General features: G+C 42.3%; 1 protein-coding gene across 5 annotated transcripts in view; it reads right to left on the bottom strand.

Annotated features, from left to right (window-relative positions):
• Positions 1-614: 614 nt before the first annotated feature.
• Positions 615-20,458, bottom strand: part of FAR2 (fatty acyl-CoA reductase 2) — a 159,812-nt gene continuing 139,968 nt past the window's right edge. For all 5 annotated transcript variants that reach the window (XM_072877452.1, XM_072877479.1, XM_072877461.1 and 2 more), the window contains 4 exons: positions 15,000-15,171; positions 9,839-9,968; positions 6,575-6,702; positions 615-5,017 (listed from right to left, as the gene is read on the bottom strand). In XM_072877452.1, the coding sequence (XP_072733553.1) occupies positions 4,855-5,017; positions 6,575-6,702; positions 9,839-9,968; positions 15,000-15,171 (593 nt within the window). In that variant the 3' untranslated portion in view covers positions 615-4,854. The remainder of the gene's footprint in view (positions 5,018-6,574; positions 6,703-9,838; positions 9,969-14,999; positions 15,172-20,458) is intronic.

Below are 20,458 nucleotides of genomic sequence, written 5' to 3'. Positions count from 1 at the left end.
CTGTACCACCTTCATACCAATATTTAGCACCATGTAATGGGATATTCACCATTTAGCTTCTGGGGAATGTACAGTATGTTATTTACTCTGCACTAGAATAAAGGGTGCAATTGTAATGAAAGTTCATCCTTGCTTTCTGTGGTAGAATGTCAACGCTGGAAGAGCAACAGCATGCTTTCGACCATGAAGCTGTAGCTTATTTACAAACGAAAGAATGCCCCCCTCCCTCTTTTCCCAGTTGCTTATCCATGATGATGATTTGAGTAATAGTACTACAGGGTAGGTTTCCTTTACACTGGAAACTAGGGTAGGTTTTAATCACTTCGTCTTAAACTGAATTGGAACAGTGCATACCAAACAAGCACAGCCTGGCATTCAATGAGCTCCTCTATTTTTACCATCTCTGTGTGTTGTATGAGAATACTGGTGGTGAAAGATGTAACTATACAGACAGGCATATATAATCATGTTTTCTTAGAAAATGTAGAATAATTGAGGAGGTGGGTAATGTGCCAACAACCTGTAATATACCAGTATGTCTGTTACCGCCCCCCTCCCACCCCCGCTACCAAGAAAGAATTGTATTTTCTTAACAAAGTTATTGGGATAAAGGGTGGAGGGATGAGCAATTTTATTTTTTTGGTAACAGACATGTTGAAGATAAACAGCTTTAGTTGTCAGTCAAATGGCAGTTTAAACTCAGATTAATTTGGGGGATTTGTTTTTTTTTTTGTTATCGCAATTTAATAAAAAAAGAGATAGTTCTTAATTGCACGCTTATGCCCACTGCTCTTTGACAGTGAAATGATATTCAGTGTTTCATTGCTTTCGCACAGCAGTTCACAGCTATAGCCTACAGACTAGTGTATATGCATAGTATTAACAAAACAGTACATCAGGTTCAGCAGTGGTCCATGTGATTTCTGTAGCAGCACTGCAGGTTTCTGACACCGTGAGGGGGTAGATACACTGCAAGTTGATAGGGTACAAACAATTATAGAGGATAATCGCATTATACTGTCTTGTGGCAGATATTTTCTTTTGTGGCTGTGCAGAATGACTGCCAGTATTGTTCTCTATGCTGCCTGTTGGTAGCTTGGGGAAGGACAGAAGAGCCTCTTAGTTCATACATTTTATTACAAGAATCCAAACTGATAACAAAATGCTGATGGAGCTCTTCCCCCACTCCTTGGGAGGCAGAGTCCTCTGAGTTTGGCAGCTCATACTTTTTCGATCCCTTGAGTCTCCCTTTCCTTGTTGAGCTGGATGCTCTCTGTGCCTAGCAATGCTTCTGCTGTCTATGTGCAGAGGCTGCAGGAATGCCCCTCCTACTCCCCTCTCCTCCCCATAGCACTGACCATGCTACCTCTGTAGGAAAAAAAAAAGCCTGAGTCCTGCTTCAGCCTTACATGTATTAAAAGCTCTAGCCTCCAGCCATGAGTAATAGCCAGTTCTGAGCTGTTCATGTTAATTTGTGCACAGTCGCCACAGGACCTCCAATTTACTTAGTAACAACTGTATTTGACTTTTGTTTTGTCAAGAGCTTGTGAGTATACATGAAAGAGCAAGCGAGAGAATAGGGAAGAAAAGAAGTGGCTGTCACTTGGTGTTTTCTTTTAGGTATTTCCCTAAGGCTTGGCTTTCTTCAGTGCACATACAAATACACTGAGGAGCCCCCAGTAAAACATCAAAGATAAGTCACTGCTTGAAGTGAGAACATGTTCTTATGCCAGGTCCAGCTCTCCATGACAGTCACGACTGGCACCCAAAGGCCATTGCCATGCATCAGTCTCTGCACTGAGGTTTTGCTGAAATATTTCAGTGGTTCAGACAATCACCTGAAAACATCTCAAGCCACAAGAAAATGGACTAAAGATTCAAGTTTCACTGCATGTTATGTCTGTGTTAAGAAAAGCTAACAGCTTGATCCCCCCCAGGCAAGGCCAGAGCTCTGGAGCCAGCTGCTGGCAATGCTGTGTGGGCTATGAAAGGTCTCCAGAAGAGCATACACCATCTGCAACAGCTATGTTTCTGCAACATCCCAAGGAGCTCTTGCTGTTTTTTCAGGGCTGAATAGTAGCTTTGCTGTGGCTGTTACCTTCAGCAAAATGCTGAAGAGCTTTAAAATGGGATACCACCATTGTTCTGAGCGAAACCTGGAGCACGTTTTTTGCATGTGCAGAAAATGGGTCCGGATATGCTTGGGGGAGCAAAGATACATCTCAGACTTGTTGGGACAATACAGCCTGGCAAATAACTGTGAATGCCTACAGGTGTATGTGAGGAATGCATGGCATGACTAGCACTGGGGAAGGGAAGGCAGAACACTTTACTCAGAGTAGAGCTGGCTGATGAAGACCAGACATTGTAGGTGTAGCAGGTCTGCATATTTGACTTTTCTGTGAGACTCAAGTTTTTGTCTGTCATGTGCACAGCATAAGATTTATGATCCCCTTAGGTGTTGCTTCTCTTTGTACATAAGGCAGGCACATAAAAAGACTTTTAGGATATGAGTTAAAATTCTTCCCTACTTTTTTAATGGAAGTTTGTTTCAAAATAATCTGCAGTTCTGTTTTTTAGCCTTTCATATGAGAAGCTGGCTGATGACCTGATTGATTATGTACTTGAGGGAATGCAGGCTTTCTAGAGGAATCTCTATGGCAACCTGCCTCACCCCATCAAGGTAGCCACAGTCTCTGCATAGCCAAGTTAGCACAGTATAATGCAGCTAATCTTCACCATATACACTGCTATGGAAACACTGTACATGAAATGTCTGGTGTCCAGCATGTGAACCCATAGCTCCTAGTTTCCCAGACAGTGACACCTTGCTAACATGCAGTGCACAGCATGCACTGCCAGCTCTCTGAAGTTGGAAAACACATAGCTAACAACCAGCATGGTTTCATTCTTAAAGTATGTTTTCAAGGCAAGAGCTTAAAAAATTTGTGTCTTTGTGAACTGGGTGCTTGACCTAATTAAGCATAGATCAGAAGTAATGTGTGAGACAAACACAGCGGCCTTTGCTAGGGAATGCCAGAGCCCTGCCATTCTGGACACCGTGTTTTTGGTCAGGTTCTGCTGCAGGCATCTGTTGGCAATTGCTTGAAACCAGACCTCTGGGGCATATGGGGAAGATTAATTCCTTGCAGCTTTAGAAAGACTTTTGAACTAGCTTGGGGGCCTAAGATATAAATATACTGTCATCATAACTTGCTCTTGCTTTCACTGCCAAAACCAAGTATAACTTTTGATGAATGCCAGCTTTGTAAATACTCTGCTATTCTCAGCTCTCAAAAGAGCAACTGCGTCATTTTTTTGTGATGTAGCATTACTTTTTCAGACAGCTAGCATGACACAAGACTAGAGAAACTGGATGCTGCATTGTTTCAAAAACTAGCTGCTTTAAAGTCTGATAATCTTAAAGTGCTTATTCAGTGTTATCTGAATAAAAAATATTCCAGTATTAGATTTGACTACGAAAATCTGATAGCATGATAAATTTGTTGCTGTTGCACTAAAGCTGTTGTTGCACCAGCTACTTTGAAGAAGGCTCTCTCTTTCTCTTGCCCCCTACAGGAATTCATACTTTGCAAGATGAAATAAGTATCTCCAATAGCCATGAGCATTAGGAAGATCCTTGGGTTCCTTTCTAAACTGCAATGTAGGACAAAAATGCATTACCTTCACAGTGCATGACTGTTTTTACACAGAAGTCAATGAAGTCTTTCCTATTCTCAACAAAAATAAGTTTCAGACTTTTTAGTTCTTACTGACAGGAGTAGCAGCAGAACTGGCCTGATGGGATTTCCTCCATACATGTCTTTACACTTTCTTTGTCAGTGGAAGTGATGCCAGTGGAAGTGATCAACTGCAAAGTGATTTAGCTGTAATGAAAGCCTGAAGGACAGTATCAGGCTGTTTTTGAGCTACAGGGAGAGAGGTTTTCTGCAGACAAATCCAAGGGGGGAAAAAGACCTATTCCTCAAAAATAATAAAGAGTTTCTGAATTCTCCTTCAATCTTTTAAGAAGTCTTCTCTTCATTCTCAGAGTAAATACAGCATTTTTCAAGCAAAAAAAAATGTTCCAAGCAAATGTGATGATAAATGCAAGAACAGGGCTTTTTAACAGACTGCAACCTTAACCACAGAGAGGAAAAATACCTCTCCATAAGAAAGCAGCTTGTGAGTGAATAGAGTTAACATAGGTACATGAATTCTATGTGTGTCTTCAGTTATGTCTTGAAAGTATCAAGTAGCAAGATAAGACGAGATCTGAAAACTGTTCAGGGTGTTCACTGGCCTAGTGTAACTGATCTTTTTTCCCTGTAAGTTTTGAAAAACTGAAAATGTGAAATCATGTTTTTCAATAAGGTACCATTTCACTGAATGAGAATGAAGGAATAGCCTCTTTAGGAAGACCTCTTACAGGTTAATTTCCTTGGCTGGGTCTTCTCTGATGGCATCCTTTTCTTCCAAGGTTGTATGCTTTAAATTTGCCTCTTTTGAGGAAGAAGATGGGATTAAGATAGCCTAGGTAGTACATGGGAAGACAATTACTTTGGTTAATGCTTACTCTTGCACATCAGACTCTAGATGAACGGTTCCAGCTTGACCTGTTCCTAAAGCTTCAGTTATGGCTTTAAAAATTGGCCTGGTCCTATGGAAGAAAGATCACCATGTATTAAAGCATTAGTTAAAATTAAAAAGGTGAACATGTAACAGTGCACAATAAATGGAGGCTGCTGTTGGAGGGAGTGGATTTTTCTGCTACTTTCAGACCCCGATGCCCATAGTTGCTGATTAGAGGAGATGGAGGTCCTTCTGGAAGAGGCTGGTTGCTGATGGACGGCTTCAGTGCCTGAGGGTGCTGGATGCCCTGAAGTAGGAAAGGAACTTGTAGCAGAGGCTCACCACAAAGTACCAGATGTTTCGAGCCATCTGTGACCTTGCAATGAAAATGCGCCAGATGATCACAAGGAGTGTGGTGTTGAATGCATATCGGATGTTCCTCAGCCTGAGAAAGAGAAAGAGGCATCTTATGGAGGAAGACAAAAACAACAAAAAGCTCACCAGCTTGCTTCATTTGCTACAGGTAATTTTGTAAGAAATCCCGTTTACAAGTGGCCCTTGGGCTTTTTGGCATTCCTATTTTAGTGAAGACACTGTGCCGAAGATGTCCCTACTGTCTTGCCAAGGACTGTGTTGAAGTTAGGGTATCGTGGATAGTTAATGGAATAGGTGGAATACCTGTATTGCAAGTCTCTTGTTCTGTGTACTCTCATTTCAAACCAGAACAGAAGTCATACTGAGAGTTTTTTCTTTATGATAAGTCTAGGTCCAATACTTTCTGCTTTGATTTGGTATATTGGCTATTTTTGACTTTGCAGGATTGGTGGCAGGCTAGAGGACCTTTGCAGGAACTGATGAATAAGGTTCTCCTATTTGGGTGAAACCTTGCCTTTAATGTTGGGAAATTACTCAATAATGATAAATGGTCTTCACTTTTGCACTACTGCAGCACTGGGAGTTTGCGGGGGGCAGGTTACACGATATATTTAAATGGTATTATTGGGTCTTTAAGGTGCTAATCATCTTGTCCTCTTTCTGTCAAGCAAAAGTTTCTGCAGTTCTCTAATTCTCACTTTCCCAGTGTCTGACCAAGGGAAGAAAGCTTCCTAATGTCCCCAAGACTGGTTTAATTTTTATGAGAGTCCTTTTTTTTATTTTTGGTAAACTTTATCACTGCACTATACCACACTGCCTATTTGGACTATGAGGCAGTTACTGGCCTGTTAGAGAGGTTCTTATAAATACTTTAAAAATGACCCATGAATGAAGAACTTGTTTAGGATTCCTTGCTATGGCAACAGGCTGTTTTATGCTTCTAGCATTTACAGTGCACAAGAATGGTTTTCTTAAAGGAAACAACCACGCTCTTACTCCAAGACAGCTGCTCCTCCTTTTGCCTGCACTTCTCAGTAAAAGGGCTGGAGAAGACAGGAAGAGCACAATCTTTAACTGAATAGAAGGACAATCTCAAATTGCTCATTCAGACTCTCTTAAACTGTCACCAGGGATTGAATGCATAAGCTCTCCACTGATTTTGGATAATTTTTGCCCATTCTCCCCAAGGAATTAGAAACTTCAACTTTAAAATGAAATTTAAAATCATACAAATGCTTAAAGTTTTTATGCAATGTCTTTGAATTGCTAAAAACTTCTAGGAGCTTCACAAAATCTAAATCTGACCCTTATTTTTCTATTTTAATTCTGAATGAACAAGATCTTTTGCATTCATGTATTTTTCTTACGCATTGTAACTTTGTTACTTGGTCGTCTGCTGAGAAGGCATAATATCTAGCCCCTGATCATTAGTGTCATCGAAAATCCTCTTTTTCTTACAGGATGGAAAAATGAAATACTGACAACCCTCTGCCGTAAGAAATAAGCTATGCTATGTTTATCTCTGTATTATTCAACAATAATTATTGCAATGTAACTAGAATAATTTTCCTCAAAAGCCATTCAAGGTAGCCAGGAGCTCTTGTCCTTGTCACTGGGTATGACTTACTTTCGTAAGTGCTGCTTTGCTGCTGGAATGCCAGCCATGTCCTCATTTAGCAAGTACTTCTTAGCACCTAGGCAGTAGCTTTCAATGTATTCTGACCAGTGCAGCTGACGAACATCAAAGTTGTATAACTGGGATTTAAAGACAAAGAGCAGAATTTAAATGCCAAAGTTCAAAACAAGTTCACTGTATGCATCAATTCTTCATTTACCTTCAAGGCCCTCTCTCTGAAGTTCTTAAAGCCACCAAGTTTCCAAGAAGACATGGGCACTAACAGACTATATTTCACAGCTGTCAATTAATGTCTTACCCAGCTGGGAATCTGGGCAAAGCAAGCAGAAATTTAGTGCTAGCTGGCAGAAAATAAAGATAAATTTGTCTTTCAGGTGGCAATTTTGCATAAATACATGTATTTCTACACACACATACACACACACACAAAAAACTGTGGAAGAAAAATGTCATTCCACTCAGGTAAATGGATTCATATGAAAACCTCCATGCAGTCTTTAACATGTCACTAGAATTATGTGTAAATAAATTAATTGGACATTGAGTCAACAGGTGTCTCTGTATCAGTATTACTCTGCTGTGCTGCATTCTCTCTCAGAATCACAGAATCATATAGGTTGGAAAAGACCTTTAAGATCATCAAGTCCAACCATTAACCTAACACTACCAAGTCCACCACTAAACCATGTCCCTAAGCACCTCATCCAAACGTCTTTTAAATACCCCCAGGGATGGTGACTCAACCACTTCCCTGGGCAGCCTGTTCCAATGCTCAACAACCCCTTCAGTTAAGTAAAATTTCCTAATATCCAGTCTAAACCTTCCCTGGCGCAACTTGAGGCCATTTCCTCTCATCCTATCACTTGTTACCTGGGAGAAGAGACCGACCCCCACCTCACTACAACCTCCTTTCAGGTAGTTGTAGAGAGCGATAACATCTCCCCTCAGCCTCCTTTTCTCCAGGCTAAACAACCCCAGTTCCCTCAGCCGCTCCTCATAAGACTTCTGCTCTAGATCCTTCACCAGCTTCGTTGCCCTTCTCTGGACACACTCCAGCACCTCAATGTCTTCCTTGTAGTGAGGAGCCCAAAACTGAACACAGTATTCACAGTGCGGCCTCACCAGTGCCAAGTACAGGGGGACAATCACTTCCCTAGTCCTGCTGACCACACTATTTCTGATACAAGCCAGGATGCTGCTGGCCTTCTTGGCCACCTGGGCACACTGCTGGCTCATATTCAGCCAGCTGTCAACCAACACCCCCAGGTCCTTCTCTGCTGGGCAGCTTTCCAGCCACTCTTCCCCAAGCCTGTAGCGTTGCATGGGGTTGTTGTGGCCCAAGTGCAGGACCTTGCACTTAGCCTTGTTGAACCTCATATAATTGGCCTCAGCCCACTGATCCAGCCTGTCCAGATCCCTCTGTAGCTAGATCGACAGAAGTCCAAGAAACAGGTTACTCTGGTGTCTGGCATCAAAAAAATCTCATTGCAGAGCTAAATACCCTAGTTAATTTCAGATGCTTATACTGGAAAAATTGTTAGCAAGCTCTCAGGTGGTTGTCTGTCTATTAGAGCAAAGACAGGATTTGTAAAGAGGAAGAGGTTTTGTTGTAGAGAATTTTTGTTTTGAGTGAAGTGAATGGCATTTCTTATTTACAGGGTCTTAAAAGGGAAGATACTCAGAAAAATATCTTCCTTTCACCCCCATGCCAATCCAGGCCATTTGCTTTGGTGCAAGAGCTTTGGTATCAGACCAGCAATAACTTGAGCAGAGAGGGGTTAGCTAACTCTGTCAAATACAGGGGGTTAGCTACTGTGCAGATCCCGGTGTGTCTGTCAGATACGTATAGAGATGTGTGCTGCCCATAAACTATCTATCTAGCTTGAATACTGCTCACAATGCAGCAGTGGCAACACTGGATTCGGTGCATCTCACAAAGTTCTCATAAGCAACTTGGTAAGCCTGAAACTCTGTCTAGCTTGCACCAAGTCCTGATGCTGCAATTTTTTTGTTTATCTTCCTCAGAGATAGCTCCTATCATACCATTTAGGTTCACTTTACATTTGCTGTAGTCACAGCAGTGTCACTGCCCTTAGAAGTTAGAATTTGCTGCATGCACTCCCTCTGCAGACTAGGGAAGAAAACTCTTGATTTTACTACTGGGAGTCTGTGCAAGAATTTCATGATGTGAGTGAGACCAGTTTGCTATGAATACCTAAGTATCTCTTTGCAAGGAGATACTGACCAAAGGTGCATTCAAGCTTATCACAAATCTACTCTTTGTATTCCTTCAGTCTTCCAGTTACAATCCCATTCTTAAGGAGTAGTATTTCAAACCTATAAAGACTACAGCAGAGCTTGACATCCTGCAAAGTATTTGCTCTCTGGGGACTTAAACAGGAAATTTTTTCATATTGTTCAGAGTAAGACACTATGTGTTAACTAAAGTGATGTGTAGGGAGCTTCTAGTTTTCCAAGACTGAGACACTTAGAAAATTAGGATGAGAAGATATTGGGAATGCTACACAGTTTTACAGTGATTAATTACAGTGAAACTCCCCATAGTACATATTTTTGCATTACCACTGACATTATCTTTCTGGGGCCCCTGTACAGCACATTAGTTAACATGGTCATATCACCCCATGAAAGGAGATGCCTGAAATTCTCAGGGCCTAGAGCTGTGACATGAAAACTAGAACTGACCTTTTCTTCTTAGAAAGAGAAATATCATGTGTCCATCAAAAAAGGAATGTCCTTAGCTTTCCTATCCACTGGGTTTTCCAGTCTATGTAGCCAACCACATGGGAGATAGTAAAGTGGCCACTGTGACATATGATGCTTTTAACTTCTCCAACTCAAAGGGCTGAGTACAGCTGGGTCACTGGGGATATAAAGTTACGTTCCCTTTGTACAGTCCATTTTGTCTGTGGAGACAAATCTAGATTGTTTACAGGCCAAATAGAAACCTGAGAGCAAAAGGCAGAGAGGTGCCATGTTAACTGGAAAGACTGCAGTGATTGACCTGTCTCAGAAGAAAGAGCAATACACCCCAGGAGAAAACATTCTCCTATAACAAATGGAAGGTTCCTGATACGTTATTTAATAAAACAAGGAGGAAATAAATTATTTCAAGTTAAAGTCAATTCCAGTCATCTAGGCAGATGTCACTCATAAGCTCAACAGTACACCAAAAATAATTGCTGCAGATGAACAGAACTGGAGTTTAGCAATCCATATTCAGCACATACTTACCTTTTTGTCCTCTGTGTTAAGGTGACTCATTAACATATTCATATTATCTGAAGACCAATCCCAGGACTGGGTGGAGAAATACTGCAGGAGCATCATAGACTTGTGCAGTCGATTGATGATCTTCATCATTCTGAAACAGAAGAGGAGCATCAGCGGTGGATAGGAAGTTTGACCTTACGCAAAATCTGTCGGTTTGCTCTATAGGTGTTTTCACCAATCCAGATGAACAGGCATTGCAATTCCTGATGAGCACTGCACTGGTGCTCACCAGGCTGAGAACTTGCTCAGGAAGTCTAACTGCTCCAGCTAAGTCTTGAGCCTACAGCTACCCAGCTTTTATTGTTGGCTGGAACACAGGGGCAAACATGCAGTTCCCAGGGCAGGACTGATGCCTGGGACTGGCATCAGTTCAGGTTACTGGCCTGAACTAACAAGGGTTGGAGGCCATATCTACATCATGGACCATGTGCGAGGTGAAGAGCCCATCTGAACACTAGTTGCACATGAAGTCTGCACAGCAGATTGCAAAACCACAAAGGTATATTGCTTGTCTCCTGAGGGGGGTACTTCTCTTTCTACCACACAAATACCCTTCTGTTCTCTGAGTTGGCTCCTGATTTTTGGAGTTAGCTCCACTACAGAGGAGACAGCATCGACAAGCTCTGAAGTCAATTGCTCAACTTCAGTTTTCAGATAGAATCATAGAATGGTTTGGGTTGGAAGGGACCTTAAAGATCATATAGTTCCAAGCCCCCTGCCATGGGCAGGGATACTTTCCTCTAGATCAGGTTGCTCAAAGCCCTGTCCAACCTGACCTTGAACACTTCCAGGGAGAGGGCATCCACAACTTCTCTGGGTAACCTGTTCCAGTGTCTCACCACCCTCACAGTAAAGAATTTCTTCGTAATATCTAATCTAAAACTACCCTCTTTTAGTTTAAAACTGTTACCCCTCATCCTATCACTACACTCCCTGATAAAGAGTCCCTCCCCATCTTTCCTGTAGGCCCTCTTTAAGCACCAGAAGGCCACTACAGGGTCTCCCCGGAGCCTTCTCCAGGTCAAACAACCCCAACTCTCTTAGCCTGTCTTCACAGGAGAGGTGCTCCAGCCCTCTGATCATCTTCGTGGCCCTCCTCTGTACCCCCTCGAGCAGGTCCATGTCTTTCTTATCCTGGGGGCCTCCAGAGCTGAACACAGTACTCCAGGTGGGGTAGAGGGGGAGAATCACCTCCCTTGACCTGCTTCTTTTTATGGTGCTGCCCATGCTTCTTTTTATGCAGCCCAGGATATGGTTAGCTTTTTGGGCTGTGAGCTCACATTGGCAGCTCATATTCAGTTTTTCATCCACCAATACCCCCAAGTCCTTCACTGCAGGGCTGCTCTCAATCCACTTATCACCCAGCCCGCATCCATGTTTGGGATTGCCCCGACACAGGTGCAGGACCTTACGCTTGGCCTTGTTGAACTTCATGAGGTTTGCATGGGCCCACCTCTCTAGCCTGTCAAGGTGCCTCTGGAGGGCATCCCTTCCCTCTAGAGTATCAACCACAGCACTCAGCTTGGCGGGATGGTTTTCATGTCTTTGGGCTTCTTTGATCTCCCTCTCAAAAAAAAAAAAAAAATTGTTTTTCTTAAAGGCCATTCCTCTCCCTGTATAATATAGCAGCAGTTTGGAGTGTTTTTTGTGTCCTTCCTTATACAGGAAGGGTCTGACAACATGCACTCCTGGTGGATGACCTTGAAAATCATCCAAGTCCATCGGCTTTTTTTAGGGGGGGGGGTGTGGGGAACTGTTTGAATGTCTTCCTGGAGCATGAGTGTCCTGGTAAAGATGAAAGCTGCTTTAGAGGCACCACTGCTTAACAGGGACTTTGGAAATGTGGGTTCAGGTCTCTCATGTGTCTTGGCCTTTTTTTATTATTCATTTTTTATATAACAGGGGATGAAGTGATGCTGTCCTACCTTGCAGGATTATTTTACAGTTGTCCCAATGGTCATGAGTACAAAAGGCCTCTGGGAGGCAGTTGTTTTAGAGTGTGATGTGCAGTGCTCGGTCAATTTTGAGAGAACACCACGTTCTCTCAGACTGGGTAAGGGCAAGAGAAAGCATTAAAAGGCTGATTTCTGTGGAAAACAGAGCTGTTTTCATGAGAAATTTTGAGCTGCCCAGAGGGTAACAAAGTCGCCGTGACAAATAAAAGGCGGCAGTCTGGGGAAGAATGGTGCCAGGCTGGCCTCTCTCCGTGCAGATGTGACTGCCATGACGATAAGCACTAAGCACAGCAGAAAAAGACACAATGAGTACATCAGTTCAGAGGAGAACGGCGCAGCTTACCCAAAGCGAATTGAAAGAGCACTAAAAGCTTACATAGGCACTCCTACTCAGAATTAAAGTGTCTTTCATTTTAGAAGCAAAGCAAACCATCAGATTAAGGGAACCTTCATTCTGAATAATTATGTGCACATTGATTGAATGCAGTTTATCTAAACTACTTTAAAATTACTTCAGATTAATCTTCCTGATTGTGCCCGTGTAGGCAAGTACTATGGGGCAAAGCTTTGTGAATATTTCAGTACCTTTTAGGAACTTGGGAAACAAAATATATGGCTAGATTGCAAAGATCTGAAGTTGCCCCTCAAACTGGCTCCCCAAAAGCCATCAATATCTTTGAAGTGCTGAGGGTTAAGGGAATCCATCAGAAAAAAAATGGTAAGAGAGTCAGCTGTGTGTCCCTACTTATGTTTTGAAAAATAGGCCTCCTGTCAACATGACTATAGATCTACCCAAAGCAACATATCTGAGTGGCTAAAAGTAAGGGTCAAAAAGAGAAAGGAAGCATCTAAAGAGGTATATATGAAAACTGTGGTTCATGCTGACTGATTGAGCTCAAATGTTGTGACCACATTCAAAATATTTACTAATCTGGATGAAGGAATCGTCTACTGAAAAACATCAACTGAATAGAATCATGCTTTTCTGCAGCCTCTAAGCCTCTGCAGCCTCAGGCTATGGCAAAGATTTCTTATAGAAAATCTCATTCTCCACTATGGAGGAACTGAGAGGAAAAAAAGCAAGTATTAGCTGTCACTGATAGCCTTATTAGCTACACTTCAGAAATGCACCTTGTCTTCTAGAAAACTGTTTACAGCAATGATTTCTTTATTTGCTTCCATACTGAGCCTTGCCTGAGCAGATTCTCAGGTGCGACAGATTGCCCCAAGAGACTACTAATGATATAAACCACATTATTTTCTAAGTCATGGATGGATGTGCAGCAGTAACAGTAAGCCATTTAGGGCAGATTTGATAGATATCTGGCAATTCATGTGAAATGAGCAAACACTTAAAGTAAGCTTCTCAGGAGAGGTAGTATATAAAAGTCTAAAGCTGAAGGAGATGACCTACCCTTTGGTAGATGGGGTACTGCGTGTGATAACTACAGGAGGCACAACTGAGTTCCTCCAAACTACCCTGCAATTCAAATTAGTGGAGGTCATAGGCTAGTCCTGAATAAACAGTAGACTTGTGAAACCATAGCCAGCTCCCAGATAACCTATTCCATATGATAACTCATCACCTTAGGATGAGTTGAGTATGGATACAGTAGAGAACTGAAGTCTGAGGCTTTGTTCTGGGAAAGAACTTTCTCCTTTCTGCTTGCAAATCTGGCATAGGGTCATGGAGAGAATTCAAGAAATGGCCATGAAGATAGCTTCTACTTCAATAGATGGGAGTGACAAGTAGGAAGAAAGTTAGGCCTAGGTGCCCTGTTTGAAGCAGAGGGAAAAATTAAAGGGAAACATTAAAGCAGGTTCAGTGACACATTCATCCTTTTTTTATTTGATGTTGTTTACTGCCCTTAGACCATAAAGGTCTGATATTTAGGTAGCTGTGAAAAAAGAAAGAATGAGCTGCTACTATGCTTTCTACCACATTGCAGCAATACCTGGATAAGCTTCAGTGGCGTGTGAAGAGAAAAGGGGAATTATATTAAAAAAAAAAAAAAAGACTTGGTGAACTCACAAGTTCATTGCTGAGCCGTGTTTGCTCAGGTCGCAAATCTTAAAGTTCAGAAGATCTCTTTCTCAGCATGAGTTCATGCTGAGCTCTATTTGAAATTTAAGTACAGTATTGCTGCCAATGTCCATTGTCTACTTATGCCAATCAACTGTATGAAAAGAAATGTCAATTGTAATGGCAATGCCAAGATCTTACTGCTGCCTGTTTCAACAGAGTTTGGAGATTCCAGCCTATTCTTGCTCATATTCAGTTTACCTCTATTTCTAGGGTAATTCTTGCCTCCTGGATAACTGCAAGTCTTTTTATGGACCAATTTCCCTCCGTAGCAGAATGTCAGAGATAAATCAGAGCAATACATCAATCAGGGATTTCCCTGCAAACAGCTGAAGCCAGCTTTCTAACTAGCAGAGGAGCACAGAGCGGCTGACATCAACACAGTGCTGGCACACTGCTCTTGTGTTGCACAATAAATTCTCCTCTGTGGTGGCAGGGAGCAAAGGAGGACATTGGCTGAGTCATGTTATTTACACCAGGATTTCTTCCACATGGGACACATGCGCCTGTGTTCCTCCAAGCCATGACACTGCCAAGGCTCAAATACCAATTGTAATGGTAAACTGTCCTTGTAAATACAATTCAGAATTTATTCATACGCAGAAATGTCCTAGATTTCAGGGTGCTGGGCCAGTGTTGGCAACTGCTAATTATGCATCTGATATATGGGAAAAAAATATTAGTGTGTTCTAAACCTTGCCAGTCTCAAGTCCTTATGCAAGCTTGAGTCTTTACTCATGACAGATAGAGTCAATCACATCAGAAAGTTGCAATGGTGGAAATCTTGCTATACAGAGGACAATGTAACTACCAGTCCTCTTCTTCTGGCTTGGGAACCTCTGAAGTGTGTAAAGCTAAGTTTAAAAGATACTCAGGTACTGGAAAGGGTGGGAACCCTAGGCTATGCTTAGCTACAGCCATGTGGTTCCTTTTCTTTTTGAGCAATCTCATCAAGACAAAGCCTGGAGATGGGAAGATGAGCAGGGACTCCAGGCTGAGGCAGCCAGTTCTCAGAACTTGTGAGAGATCTGCTCTCCATAACAGTGGCAGGCATGCAGGAGGCTGAAGGCATGCAGTTTCTTACCTGGGCTTTCTCCCCGTGAGCCTCATGTACAGGTCGTAGAGTATGGCCGGTGCCTTGTGACTGACAGTTATCCAGTACTGGTTTATCAAGTAGTTGGATGTTAAGTGAGTGTTGGGTGTTCGGAAGGCCTGCTCCAGTGGGTTCCTTTTGAACGTGGACATGACATACTGCTCTGTAAGGGAACAGGCATTTTACTTAAAATCAGGCACTTAATTTCAGTTGAGTTGGGCACAACCATACCAACATGCTGCAACAAAGCCAAAGTTATGGTGCTTAACATGTTTAACGTACAGTTCTGCAAACTATGTAACCAGGGGTTGGACAAGATCATCTCACAGTCCCTTCTGGCATTAAAATTGATGACTCCATCTACTGCCTATTTGAAACACAATCTGACTCTAGACTTAATAGCGGCAGACAAAAACTTCCTTATTAAAATGCCAAAAGGCCTCCTTGCATCAAAGGAGGAAAAGCAGGCAGTTGTAGCCTGAAACGCTTTAAACCAAGGAACTGCAGTTCTGCTTTCACCTGCAGTAGATGTAGAAAAAAATCGGTAAGTGTTAACTTATCTTCAGATCACTGAAAGCAAACTTTGGTCTGGTCGCATAAATCAAATAGAAACTTCTAATTTCTAATGAAATTTTCAAAAGGGCTGGTGTCAATACTTACACACATAGGGTGCTGCTTCTAGAAAGTCTTCATTATATCCTTTCAAACCACATCTGACCCACAACACCAAATACCTCAGCCTGTTTTCACAGGAGCTCTGGATGCACTAAAGCAGCAAATTGTCTTACGTTCTTAACTTGAAAACTAATGATAGGGTAGTAATCTTTCATTCCCTTTGTATGTTAAGTCACGAACCAAGTTGAGCCTGATTCTGAGCTCTTGCAATGGCACAGTGCCACAGAAGTGGCATCTAGAAGTGCATATCTGGGGCATTTGCATATTGCAGAGGCTTAATAGAACTTCAGTAGTTGAAAATAAGACTATCATCCTAGGGACTGATAAACAGATGGTGCTCCTATTCCTGAGCACCAATGAGCTCAACAAAGAAGAATATGTGGGCTTTTTTTACTTTTTTAAAAATTAATTTGAGAGTTACAACATCAATCTGTGCTCATATTATAGTTTACTCTCTAAGCTTATGTTACAAATAGAAAATCAGATGAGAATTTACAAGTCACAAGAAACATCCAGATCATCCTTAGATAAGCAGATTCCAATCATAATATTCAGACAGCCCTCTCATGTATCTGCAGTCAGCTCATTACTGCACTTCAAGTAGTGATTTTTGCTGTACTCGTTCTAAGCAACAGCAACTAGAGGAGACTTGTTAGCCACTTAGCTGCTAAGTTTAGACAAAAAAGACTTTTAGAATAGTACAATATAGTTTTAGTGCAAATTTATTGTTAATTTTTGTGTCCTGTATGCTGCAAGTTTAATGGTTGAAGACCAGTTCTCCTGAAACTCATCTTGCATCTGAATAGCTAGAACCGACTCCCATCCCTTCTGTTTCATGTAGCCACACTGCAATGATGTGGTTATCTTGTGGTCATCCTGTGGGCTGCGGTATGGAAATCTTATCCTTTGCAGTGTGTTCTCTCACTGACATAAATGAAAGGTGCAAGCGTCGAAACTGTTGCTATATAAACATAAGTGAAATTTTCTAAAAGAAGAATTTCCTTCTGCCTTTTCTTTCTAAACCCTACAAGTTTCTGCCTCAAGCCCCAGCTCTGCAGCAGCAGGTAAGAACATGGATTAGTTTACTAAAGAAACAGAGAGTTTAATTACTGTTGTAGCTGCACTCACCACGTACGGGACCCACAGCAACCTAACAGGGAGAGGACCGGGTGGGCAGGGGACAGGCTGCCTCCATGCTGCGAGCACCTGCCAAGAGCTTTGATACTACAAACGCACTGAGCGCACACATCTGTAGGAGAGCATTTGTGGAGGTGAAGCACAGCATCAGCCGTGCTGCCAGCCCCAGGATGGGGATCCATGCAGGGTGCTGATAAATACGTCAACAGCTTTGCCAGCTGAGTAGCTACTCTTCCCAGTGGCAGATTTACCACCCTGATTGCCACCTGTCCCAGCTGTGCTGGCAGAACTGTACATAACGCATGCTCTGTCAAAATGGCAAGGATTAGCAAAAAACGCCTATTTAAGCTTTCCCATGTAGTTGCGCCTGGCAGGGAGGGCTTGCTGGAGCAGTTTTACTGAAGATTTGGAAAGATATTTACTCCTGGCAGCGGACTGGTGATAAACAGTTTGGGACGGGCTACTGGGAAGGAAGCCACTGTTCTGGCCCAGCTCTTGGCAGAGTTTGCATCTGGCTAAGCAGTGCGTGAGGAGTTTCTTTCCTCTGTGTTAGCAGCACAGCCATTTACTATGATTATACTGTGACAAAGCCCTAGCTGGCTTAAATATAGAGAGATCTGCTCTCAGTTTGTAGAGGGCTGTATATCTGTGCCCATTCAAGTAGCTCATGGATCAGGAGAGCAATCCCATGAACTCTGCTGCTTCTCCCTGTAAGGAAGTTTCTACAAGAGACACTTTAAATCCCAGTTTACTTACAAACTCTCATCTGCTTATCAATATTTAAGTTTATTTAGTTTCATTTGGTCAATTCATTTCCTAATGGAAACCTATCAGTTTAACTGGGAACCATTGATATTTTGGAATTGCAATAGTTTTGATATTGTGTGCAGTACATGTTTATGGCTCTGTTTATGCAAATTCTGATGTTAATATACTGCAAATCTAGTTTTCAGCTGTAAACTGGTTGAAAAGGTTTCCCTTTGGAAGCACGTTAAAGACATTACTGCCTTCCTTTTCTCTTTGCATTTTTGGCATCTTTGGTCAGGATAGCAAGAACAAACTGATCAGTAAATAGAAAATGCAGCCCTTGTCATTTCAGATCATCGGCCATACACCAAATTCACACAAATCAGCAACACCCTTATCATCTTGGTTACTTTAGGCTTGCAGAGGAAAATGCAGCTGTAGTAAAGCAGCTGCAGTATTATGCTGTGATATTACTCTGTGTAAGAAGCACACATGTCAAGAGCAGATGAGATATCTGCTGAAAACTCAAGAAAAATTCTGAAAGTCAGGAATGAAAGTGGTTTGTTTTTTTTTTAAATGCACATACAAAGGCAGTGAGACCAACCTGAAAGACTTACTGGAAGGAAGTCAGGAAAACACCAGTTTTGCGTAACTTGGAACAGGTAATGCTATGGGCATTTTCTTTACGAACCTCCCTTACCCTGGCTTGCGCTGACTCAACACAATTGCACCATCTCCTAATTTCTGGAAAGTGTTCAACTTTGCAAGTGTAGCAAGCCTCTTACGCTGTAAGAGTGTGTTTTGGGGAGAGAGAGAAAGAATCAGACAGACGGGTCAGGCAGGCAGAGAACCCCAAACCAGAAACACACCACTAGGAGCTACTGAAATGACTTAGCGGGTGGCTGGTCTTTCCTTCTGACCACAGCACAAAACCACAGCAGCAAATTCTACAACTCAAAGACAGATTTAGCAGGGTGAGAATCAGACACCAGTCTCGCCTAGGTAGACTGTCATGTATAAACTGAAATTAAATTCTCCCATGCTGAACACCATTTTAAAGCCTGCTTTGAGGTTTAGTTTTGAGCAGAAATTGCAAAATGTACTTCACAAAGTCAGAATACGCTTCTTCAGACTAATAATCAGTTGTCTGACCACATTTTGGTAATAGCAGGGCAAATAATGGCAGTAATGGTAGACAGTAAGAAAAAAATCCAAGGCATAGCATTATTTGGAAAAGAAATAAATCAGTTAAGGTTCCTTTTAACACTAGAGGTTTGTCTGTATCTGGAGATTGGTAGAATAAACTGGTCTGCCCTGCATGTTTAAGCATAAGCTTTTAAGTAGACATACATTTTTCAAATAATTCTCTTCTAGATTCTCTTTCTCCTCCCTCCCTCGAAGCTCATCACCTTTGTACTCACAATGCCCCCATCTCAGTAATTTCTGTTCCCTACCCAGGGCATCCTCAGCCCAATCCTGTCTCAATTTCTCTGTTTGATCTCGCTCTCCTTTCCTCCTGTCCCCCTGAAAAATCCCTACTCTGTTGTGTTCACCTGTCCTTCCTACAGCTGGTCTTGGTGTAAGTCTCCCTAACCAGGTAGCCCAGGTCCTCCACCCTGCAAACCTCATGTTTGATTTGCACTAAACGCTCGGTCCCAGATGACATCCACACCAGATGACTCCTGTTCCCCACCCTTGTTTCTCATCAGCTTCCAGTCTCACTCTCACAACCCTCCACCTTGATGACCGGTTACAGTCCCTGTGCCAGTCTGCTCCCCAGGCTCCCCGAACAGACTCTCTTTCCCTCTGCCGATCCTGTGTCTCCTGTATGTTTGCATCAAACAGCTTCTTTCATGCTGGGGAAAAAGAAAAATTCTGAAAAAGCTGAAAAACCACTGGAGGTAGAGACCTGGCCTCAACTATTTCAACTTGAAAGGTGAAAGGTTGGCAGAGCTAAACAGTTGGAAACAGGCTTTCGGAAAGAGAGGGTGACAAGTCAAGTAGCAGATGCTGCCCCATGTGCGAAGGGGGGAACTGGTGGGTGAAGTTCGGTCCTTCTGTGCAGGAGCTGGACTAAATGGTGGTAGCTTGTAGTTCAGAGAGACCATGGCTCTGAAAGGCCTGTTGGAAGTGCATGCCGTGAGACTGGCTGCCTAGAAGCCAAATAATAGTGAGTAGACAGAGAAAGTAATATGAATGGGTTGAAAAAGTCTGTCATATATAGAGAGAAGATTTTAAAATTATGCATACTTACCAAAAAGAAATTGGTAGGAGACTGAATTGAGAATTCAAACTGGATAGTTGCAGTCATAACATCCTAATGCAGTAAATCTTTCCCAAATTCGTTTCTTAAACCGTGCAACATCTTTAAGGGCAAAATTTTGCTCTTTGATACTCCATCCTAATTCCTGTTCATGAATCTATACCTAAATACTCCTCTGCAGCCTGCTGCTCTCAGGAAAACTGTGGATACAACATGTAGTAGAAAGAGCTCCACAGCATCACCCAAGGAGAAAATTTTGCCTTCAGTCCCTTCACACAGCTGAACTGCTTATGCAAGCTTCTGCTGCACCCAGATGATTTCATTGCTAAATACAGTTATGAGCAAAGTAACAGAACAAGATCAGTTACAATGCATTAATACATTGCTGCTTTCATCAGTAAAATTGCACTGAAAATGGGTTAGAAAGGCAAACCTCAGGTAGTAGTGTTACAGTGGCTGTTGCCTAAAGTAGCAGTCTGTGAAGAGCTTTGCATTTACTCCTGTGAAAAAGCCACCGAAGATCTGTGACTAACCACTGTGTTAGATGTCTCATTAAAAAATGCTAGAACTTGGCGTGATTTTCTCACCGCTCAGCCAATTGGTGAAACCTCTTTCCTGCTAGATCACT

Source organism: Ciconia boyciana, chromosome 1, assembly GCF_034638445.1.
Source record: "Ciconia boyciana chromosome 1, ASM3463844v1, whole genome shotgun sequence".
NCBI classification, from domain to species: Eukaryota; Metazoa; Chordata; class Aves; order Ciconiiformes; family Ciconiidae; genus Ciconia; species Ciconia boyciana.
Note: the sequence above shows the minus strand (reverse complement) of the source record. Positions and strands in the feature narration are given on the sequence as shown.